At 41.5% G+C, this 10,278-nt stretch overlaps 1 protein-coding gene across 1 annotated transcript; it reads left to right on the top strand.

Annotated features, from left to right (window-relative positions):
- Positions 1–2,951: 2,951 nt before the first annotated feature.
- Positions 2,952–9,816, top strand: LOC311000338 (homeobox protein Mohawk-like; the record flags this gene model as incomplete). Its single annotated transcript, XM_083991018.1, has 6 exons — positions 2,952–3,181; positions 3,801–3,960; positions 4,031–4,184; positions 4,298–4,636; positions 9,124–9,157; positions 9,471–9,816. The coding sequence occupies 6 exons, from the start codon at positions 2,952–2,954 to the stop codon at positions 9,814–9,816; spliced, it is 1,263 nt and encodes a 420-aa protein (XP_083847144.1).
- Positions 9,817–10,278: the final 462 nt, after the last annotated feature.

The following is a 10,278-nucleotide window of genomic DNA, read 5'->3' as shown; positions in this document are numbered from 1 at the left end:
AAGACAGTGCTACAGATGGAGCGCTTGGATGTCTGCATGTCACCACAACCTTCAAACCAGTCTGTCAGGTCAACAGTCGCCCCTCTGCCAGGCCTGAGGCCGGGCCTCAGCCAAAGCGTGGCAGTATAATTTCATCACTCCACTGAGAATCTGCAGGCACCCTCTGAGATCATAACGATGCCATTAAAGACACCCGGGTGATCCAATGAAAACGCACCGTTTTATGTTCACTGCAGCTCCCACTTCAAACATTACACAGAGGTATGATGTCAATTGGTCTCGGATAATTTGGCAAGATCGTGCCACTGTCTATTGGAAGTATGTAAAAATAAATACGACTGATGTTAAACAACATCTTTAAGTTTGCATGGGATATTCATAACTTTTAAACAACCAGCAAACTCAACCGCAGCATTAGAGTACATGGCAGTAAATTAAACAAACCTACAGCAATGATCGGGAGAGGAATCTGGTTTTACTAACGTACTTTAAACTTAAATTGTTGTCTACTACTATTACTTTGCTACAGCCAAAACATGAAGCTTTTAGAAAAGAAAAAGAGAGAAACACAATATTCACAATAGACTCCATATTATGGAGAATACGTCAGTCCGACCGCCCAAAAGTCTGACCGCCCATTCTCCGACTACCCATTAATCCGACTTATTCTAGAGGGTTATGGTTAGGTTTAGGGTTAGGGTTACGAGAAATGGGAGGTCGGACTAATGGACCCAAAAGTAAAATGGGAAGTCGGACAGACGCCATGTGCCCCTCCGTATTTGCTTAGTTGCTAGAGTGTTGCTAAATGTTGTTAGCAAAGTAAAGATATTAATCGATAATTAACAATTAACTGTTTTGCCATTTGGGGGCGGCACAACAAACTGTAAACACACTTACGTATATATTAAATGCTTGTAAAGTTGTTATAGTGAAGCTAATTAGCAACCAGTAGGCCTATGCTTATTTTAATCTCCATCTGTAACATTAGCAACATTTAAAGTTGTGTTTCTGACCACATGACAAATGTATTCACTATCCTTTTTCATTCTGTTTATGCTTTTAACAAACCTCTGAGGCAAATGTCTGTTTTTTTTTCACCAGAGTAACTAACTAGTAATACAGCTCCCAGTGAGCATGAATCAAAACATTAGTTGCAGGCTGTAAACCCAGAACAAAGATGTAAAAACACTGACATCTGAGCAAATTGTGAAAGTTACAATTCTCTGTCACTATGAGCGGCAAGTTTCACGGTCATTTGATCCATTGTTGAAAATTTTGAGCAATTATGGCTATCACACTTTAATTATCACCTCTGGCCTTGGTTAAATTCCTTAGTTAAAATTACAAAATTATATTTCATGCAATAATTCAATGTGACTGACTTCTTCAGTTGCTTTACATACTTTGTCTGATGTTTGGCCTTTTTGATAGCCGAAGAGGTTGTGAACCTGCAAGACACACACACAGATGTACACGTACACACACATACAAGTGCCAAACTATCCAAACACAAACAGATATATCTCCTTCCACTGCGTTTTTTCAAGGTCTCCCGGCTGCCCAGTGTAGGTGTGTTCCCAGCTAATATCAACAATTGAGCCGGTGAACACATCACAGAGGGATGGGACTAAATGGTGCATGATAGCATGTAGCATTCTCCGACCGCTGCAGAGGAATGTGAGCGAGGAATTTACTGCACCTTACGGGGATGCTTCTGGTCCATGTGTTTTTCAGCTTTGAAACCACTGAAACTGAGCCTCCCCTCTGATACTGCTGGATTATGAGCAGGGATGAGAGTTATGAAATCCTCTAATATGTTTAATGATTGAACAAGTGCTGCCTGGATTTTGGCCATCACCGTCATCAGAATAAAGTGTGGGCAAGAGAAGCACATTTTATCACAAATGTTTGCTTTAAAGGTTATTAAGTCATGATAGTGCATGGTAAAGTCATTACTGTGTTTGCAAACACTCTTACATAAGAGTGTTTAGATGTGAAGAGGAAAAACATACAGAGATGACAGCTAAAGTTGAACCGTCAAGTCTTTGAGCAGCAGGCTGAGTGCCAGCAGTGTAAACATGTTAGATGTTATAATTAGTGACACTCCACCCCGGTTGTGTAAGTGTTATCACTTGGTTAAGCCTGTTTACACAGCACACAGAGTAAAAGATGCACCAGTGTCTAACACACTTCCAGACAAAGCGCTATAATCCGTCTATCACACATGCTACACGCTTATAAAGGCAAATATCAGTCTCAGTTTCCACTGGTTCGGTTGATCACTCTTCATTATGAGCCAATTTGTACTCAGCAGGATTCACTGCCGAACACGAGGCACAGTTTGGTGGGTTTTGCTGGTTATTAGCAACCGTGTAATTACACCCACAGATTTCCAGAATCCCCTGGTAAAACATGTATTATTATCTGCTGACACGATTTTTGGTAAAACCACAAGCTCCCCGAGAATCATATGCCTCATGTAGGAAATATGAGAGCATGTCGAACTGGTTAATGTAGGCTGCAGTCACACCAGACAGAATCTCACTTGTAAATCTGACGACCGCATTCGCTGATATTCTTACATGTGGAATATCTCTCATACTGTGAGGTGCTGCTGCTGCTGCTCCTGCTGCTGCTGCTCTGCGAGCTATTCCTCACAGAGCTCAAAGCGATTGGACGGTGGGGGAGCCAATGGGCGGTGGTGCAGCAGGTTATTTGAACTCTCCACACGCAGCTCAACTAAACCAGACAACATCCTCTGACTTTTCAAACATTATTCTCCCATAAGAGTCCGTCATCGTCCCTCCTCTCAGCCACAGCCCCCGTGGGCTCAGAAAGAAGCACAGAGGACACCTTTAACCTTTATTTTTTTTTATATAGATTTCAATTTTTACATCAAGTGCATCAAGGATGGGAACTTACGGCTTCTCTTTACATCTGGAGATCTACTGATGCACCTGTTGACTGAGGGAAATTCTGTGTGTTTGAGAATGAACAAAGTTGCTGTGATGAAGTCCGATACTCTGCTTCATTTGGACGACACCAGGAGAGTGGAGGAGAGCAGCAGGTTGAGCTGTGTAGACTTACCTCAGACCAGTTTAACAGACGGACAGAACACAGACCTGCTGCAGTGCCAGGACGCCACTGAAAACAGCTCTATGATCAAGTACAGGAGATATGGGTATGACCATATTTGTCTCTCTTACAAATGTAGCTGTACAGTTTGTCTTATTGCATTTTGTCTTGCTGTTAACATGAAAATACTCTATAAAGATGAAGTTAGTTTAATAACTTGACATTATGGATATAAAATGCTTCTTAGCCTACTCTGCCCTAACTAACATGGTTGAATATGGTTTAGAAGAATTTTCATAATCAATAATAGTTTTGATGAATTAATTGCATGATATTGTGTAAACATTAAATATGCGGTGATAGGAGGCTTTACCAAGCGCCCTGTAACCTAAGCAGAGGGGATTGTGGGTAGATTTAGTGAATCTCTTAGCTAATTCCTTCACTTGTTTTACCCTCTTTATTTTATTCTTTTTATGTTATTTTATTTTATAGCTGCTGTACATCGGAGTTATCTTACACATGTTCTTTGATGTAGATGACAATCTGATTGTACAGATTTAATGTAAGATTTCGTTGACTTGTCTTTTTCATGTTGTGATTGCAGATTTATGTTTAAATGTCCTGGTTTTAAATGTGGACCCCAGGAAGACTAGCGGCGTTCTAGAGCGCAGCTAATGGGGATACAAATAAAACAAAACAAATAAAACAATTCCTGACTCCTCCAGGTCTCGTCTGGGTGGGGTCAAGGTTCGCCACAAGAGACAGGTGCTGCAGGACATGGCCCGACCGCTGAAACATTGGCTGTATAAACACAGAGACAACCCTTACCCCACCAAGACCGAGAAGGTTCTGCTGGCTCTGGGTTCACACATGACACTAGTGCAGGTGAGACCAGTTTGTTGTCTAATGTTCAATATTGTGGCCCGCTGTTGTGTAACGAGGTGCGCCTGTGTAGGTTTCCAACTGGTTTGCAAATGCCCGGCGGAGGCTGAAAAACACAGTGAGGCAGCCAGACCTGAGCTGGGCCCTGAGGATCAAACTTTATAATAAATACATCCAGGGAAACGCTGAAAGGCTGAGTGTATGCAGCGATGACACCGACTCAGATGGTGAGGGTGACCTACTTTTGTGTCCTTCAAAAAACAGTAACATTTATCATAGTTTGTAATACTTTGGATCTTTAAAATCTGATACAGGTTGTGTTTTGTTTCCTTTCATGCAGATGAGGATTGTCCTTTACAAACCCCTATCAGCCAGTCAAACTTTGGCAGGTCATCTTCCCACAAGAGCGTGCTAGAGAAGCAGGCCGGTGTCCTCGCCGTGGCCGACTCTGCCAACAGTGACGACAGCACGTCGCCTCCATCCAAATACAAGAGCAGTTTACTGAATCGGTATCTGAACGACACTCTGCGGCACATGATGGTGGCGAAGGGCGATGGAGTCTCGTCGTCCCGCAAGAGGAGGAGTCACTCCGAGTCGTTCAGCTCCAACGAGTGCGATCGAGATGTTGTCTCTCCGGCGTCGTCCTACGAAACAGAGACCAACTTTGTCTACCACATGGGTGAGCGATAACAGCTGTGACTTTGTAGTGGAAAACAGTTCAACACCCAATCTGCACTGATGTGTGAAAACAGTCTCAACACTTTTATAACAGCGCATTATGGCAGCCAAGCATTATAACAGAAAATCATGATGGTTAAAGCAATTCAAAATAAGAGAGACAGTAAATGAGGAGGAAATAAATGAATGTATCCCCTGTCCATGGAGATCATTAAAGCGTCTTCCTTGTTAATTGCAGATTTATGTTTAAATCAACTAAAATGACAGTTTTACTACCCTTCCTTCCCTCAGTTCATTTTTAACACACCTCGGTGTACGGTAAAATAAGAAGAGAATGAACAGAAACTTCCACATGGCTCCTAAGAGCTCCCTGACATTAATAAATCTCTGGCATTGCTCCCAAAGTCAGAAGCTCAGCAAGATTTGATTATAAAGTTACAGTGAAAGTGGGATGGAGTTTGACACCTGGGTGCCCTCTTAGACCTATAGGGAGCTCAGCACACTGACAACCCTCAAATCCACGAAGGTACAGGAGCCAAAGCCTCTACAAACATCCCTAATAAAGACTCATGCAGACGCTGAAATCCCTCATTTTAAAATTGGATGGAGCTCGTGCTGGCTGCCGCTGCGCACCGCAAATATCATTTCCATATACTAGAATGTGCCATTTGTTCCGCCTCAGCTTCTTGCCATGGTGGAAATGTCCAGTCCAGTCTCAAGGACAATTACAGAATGTCTGAGACTTTATTCTTCCCAGGGTGAGAAGTGGAAAACTCAGCCAAAATGTAGAAAGAAACGTCATGAAAGCACAGAAGACGTCTCGTAGAGCGACTGTCAGAGCTGCCACTCACCTGTGAGAGGCAACACAAAGCGACATCACTGAGATCCATTTGGCTCTTCCATCAGGATTTGAGGGTGTAGCTCTGTTTCCTCGACTCATGTGCTCATTGGCGGTCTGCTTCTCCCAAGTGTTACTTTACTACTCAAAATCAATCTAAATCTACATCACATTACAAGAGTTGTGAAAAGATTTTTGAAACCATTCCTTAGCAAATCTCATGCTTTCACCCTAGAATTAAACAAGGCATTATTTAAGCTCCTTTTCAATTTGGGGTACTGGCTAAAAACAGACATCTTATTCCCAGTCTGAAGCAAAACTATTTCATGGATATTTTTCTTGTCTGTGGCATTGCTTAATTGGCATCCAATAAATTCAGTTTTGATTCAAACTGGCCCACTGACAATTGAGTTGAATATCTGGCAAATAGGCCTAATTGACATATGGCCTACAGGAATGGTTCACCAGTGAACTTTATACAGGATGGGCCTATTGTTTAAACTTTAAAAACAAGTATAATATTACAAACCTTTTACTTATGTTTATGAATTTAACCGTGTTAATAGTGTTAATGATTAATTTATAAAGAGAGCAGTGTGCTAATTAGCACCTCGCCTGGCTTAGTCCAAATGTAATAGAAAATCACCTCAGCACCTCTAAACCTTACTGTATGTTTGTTTAATCTGTACAATCAGTGAATGTAATTTAAATGACAGATGTCAGTGTTGTAAGATGTTATGCAGTAGCAACTTTAGCAAGACTAATTCTTAGCTTTGAGCAGTAACTTCGTCAATAATCCGTCAAAATGTGCAGCAGTGATTTCTCCGTTTTACGTTCATTTCTACAAAACCAAAGCAGTGACTGTCTTTGACTAGACTGTGATATATTAAAAATATAAAAACTGTCTTAGTTACGAGTCTAGCTCTCTAAGCTAGGCTAGTTGTCCCAGTATTTCCAATCAATATACTGCGCTACAATAAGAGTCTGCTGGATTCGGTTTTTATTTGCTATGGAGTGCTAGGGCCTATAACTTTTCTCATCCAACAACAAGAAAGTATAGAGTAAATCCCAAAATGTTGAACTATTAGCCCAAACGTTTCATTCCTCTTTTACTTCCACTCATATTTCTTTTGGAGTGACCATACACATTTATTTTTAAATGTTTGTACAAACTTTTAATTAATCCCTGCTGCTGGTGTTAAAAGGTGTTTGCAACCCTGTGCGGCTCCTCTGCGGAGGTGAAGTGGAAAGTCAACCTGCCAGATTCATTACAGGCACCAACATCGTAAACACGTTTCTACTCCGCCCACGAGACAGCTGAGGCCGTCACTAAGCCTCAGTGATCGGCTAACAAGTGACGCCATGACACGGTGGACACTTTTAAGTAGGCCTATACTTTCCCATCAGACTTCCCATTGATATGTTTGATACTTCTAATAACTATACTATATGTTTACTCTACATAATGTGGTACTCACATCAAGTTGAGTATTTCCCTTAAAAAGGCTAGAGAGCCATAAATGTGACTAGAATCGTGTTTTATTGGACACAGAGTGGTGAAAACATATCTGGACAAACGCCTCGCTGCGTTTTCCATCCATTTTGTTTCAAATGAAAACATGCACACTGAGACGGGAGTCTCTTGTTCGCAAATAGATATCCGCATTGAGGAAATAAGGTGTTACATTATTTTTTCAGCTAGGTTGTTTTCCAGTGTGTATCCCAATGACACACCTGTGAGAATGACTGAAAGTCATTGACTTTGGGTTATGAGGGGATTTAAACTTGTATTGTAGTTGATCACCGGAGACCGGAGACATTATTTCACTGTGAGATGGATACATGAGACAGGATTTATTGTAGTAATAGAAAGCTCGAGCTCTTAATATACACAAAATACTTTTCATGGGAATTCAAACTTAATGACGTTCATGCTGTGAGTTCAACAAGGATTAATACCTCCCTCTGTCCATTAACCGTCAAGCTGCAGCTGGGAGTCGGTTGGCTGAGTGTAACAAAAACTGGCTAGCCTGAGGGTGAAAATTGAACTCTACCAGCACCTCTAAATCTGACTAATTTATCTTGTTTGTTTAGTCTATACAATACCGCCAGTTGCAGTTTTATGGAACATTATTTCTCTGAAACTGCAATTTGATGTTTTTACCCTTCAGTTTTTACAGGAATTAAAATTTGACAAATGAGCGTCAGAGGTGTTATTAGGCCTAACCTTCTCACAGAGACATGCTAGCCACTTGTTTCCCATCTCCAGCCTTTTCTCTCCTCCCATAAGCTTCAACCAGCATCATATCTGCTGTAAAGACCTAAAACAATAAGGGTCTTTTCTCAAGATGTTCATCATTTGCAAATAAAGTCAGATGTGAGTTCTCACATTTAAAGTACAGTATCCTGCACCTCTACAGCACAATGTAATATCAAGCAGCGAGCAACTTCATCACCCCTTGTAAAACAAAATTGTTGTAACTGATCCATGTTATAAATTTGAAGCTCACCAGAGGTAAAACGGTGCTTTTTCATTGTCATAAATACAACAGAAGTACAGAAGTACTTTCTTGGCAAACACATGTTATGGCTAAAGAGAGAAATGCTCAGGGACAGTCAGTAGCAAAAAAGCATAAAACAGCAAAATGATTTACTATCAACAAGTAGTTGCTTTTGGCTCCGGGGCTGGCCGAAGAAATCAGAGACGGGGATGTTTTGGGCTGTTAGCATTGAAAGACTATGTTTCACAGTGGGCCTCTAATTTCCCTGTCTATTGCTCTCTGAAGAAAAATTGGTTTTGACCAGTTTCTATCTGCTCCGAAGAGAAAAAGGCAATACTCCAAAAATGAGACGGAAAATATGCTCTACATATAATGCACACTTATGCACTGACCACAAACAAAAATTGTGCAAGCAATATAATATTACACCAAAGTCCTATTTATCCCGCTCCTCCATCTGAGAGAGCCGGAGATACTGGAGTTTGATTTCAGCTTATTGTTGAGAGACACTGACCTTTCTCAGCGTTTTGCACAGATGTAACAGGTTAGGTTTTCCTTCATAACACATATCTTTTCCTGCTGGTATAAATTAATTTTCGTGCTCAGGCTTTCGTCAAAAGAAAGATAGAGAAGTGCAGGCGCAGTTTTGGAAAAGAAAGACTAACTTTTACAGGTGCGAGCAGATCTTTCAAGACCTCAAAACAGAGCGTGTGTCCTCTAGGTTCAGTGCAGATATCAGATTTTTTCCCTCCCCAAACCTCAAGAGAAACACCACATTGCATTTGTTTTGGCCGGTGGAGCTGAGCTCAGGCAGACTGGTGCACTTCACTGTGTCAAACCTATTTTTCACATCCAGACACAAACAGGAGAAGTAAGTGTAGACATAATAGTCGACCCTACTAGTTTTCAGAGATGTAGCCTATATGCTTTTATGTATAGTCACCTATGGATGCAGACATAAAAACTTAACACATATGCTGTAAATTAAAATCATTTGCACATTAATTTTACGTATCACTGACATACAGTCATGTAAACCTAATCCAAACACTGATTGTCTTGTAAATACTCTATTTGTAGTTTTACTGCCATCAAGCCATAAATTGATCCGTGGAATACTTACAAGTGTGTTTTTCTTTTCCTCTGCAGATACAGTGGACTATACTTCAACTAAATGTGACAGGTAAGTGCAATTACTCACCACTCAATCCACATTAAAATCAGATTTCTGCACTTTTCAACTTGAAAAATAACACGACCCATAATCTCGCTTGGCCGTTATTCTTGAAATTGAACCACTGCCCCCCCCCCCCCCCCCCCCCCTAATTCATCTGTATTATTCTGGCTTGGCAACAAGAGGAAGTATCCAAACAAATTGACAATATCTGTTCTGGATTTCTATAAGTGGTCTTTAGATAATTTTTTCAGGTTAATTTTGAAAAGAGGCGGGTTGATATTCCACTTTCCACACAGCTGTTTCCCTAATATATTCGCAGGGACCAGCAGCAGCAGGACCGAGGCCAGCAGAGAAGAGACAAGCAGGGCTGGAGGGAGATCCACGCCGCTGTGGCTCTGACCAATCTGGCCCAGGGTCAGAGCCACATGGGGGACCAGAGCAGTGTCATGATGAAGCCGGTCTCAGCCACGGGGCAGAGCTGCACCCGAGAGCCCTTCTCCATAACGCGAACCACTATCATAGACAGGATGTGCGTTTCGGGACCCTCCGCTGCTCTGAGGCAGAGCTGCACCACAGGGCCCACTCTCACCAGCCGCATCATCCAGAAGTCCTCTCATATCGCTGAGGTCCAGACTGTCAAAGTGGCCCTGGCAAACAGTGTGTAGGCATTAAACATGAGTGCCTGGTCTAGGAACATCGTCCCATATGGGAATACCAGATGCTTAAGTGCCTAGAAATATATGTACAGCCCCTGATTTTTTTGTAATGCTAATAAACTTTGTCATTTTCAATCATTTTTACATTGTAAGATAGGAAAACTAACCTAACAACTTTGAATTTTTCTAATGTTTGCTATGTTCCTAATGTGCTCCTATTGCCCTTTGTTGCAGTAAGTTATATTAACTTCAGTGAGACCGGATTATCATCCAATGCTTAATTTGACAGCAGCTATTTGAATAAAAACCAATGTGAAATCTTTTGACCAGTCGTTCGCTTTGAATCATTGCTCTGCAGCGGCTGAGGCTGCAGTTACGTTTTACTGAACTGTACTTAGTGGTAGTTTTCATGTGTGCAGCCGTGGCTTTCAGTCCCATCGCATCCTTTCGAATAGCTTTTTAAAAGGTTGT

This window comes from Trachurus trachurus (assembly GCF_905171665.1).
Source record: "Trachurus trachurus genome assembly, chromosome: 17".
Taxonomy (NCBI): Eukaryota; Metazoa; Chordata; class Actinopteri; order Carangiformes; family Carangidae; genus Trachurus; species Trachurus trachurus.
This window is presented reverse-complemented; position numbering and strand designations above follow the sequence as displayed.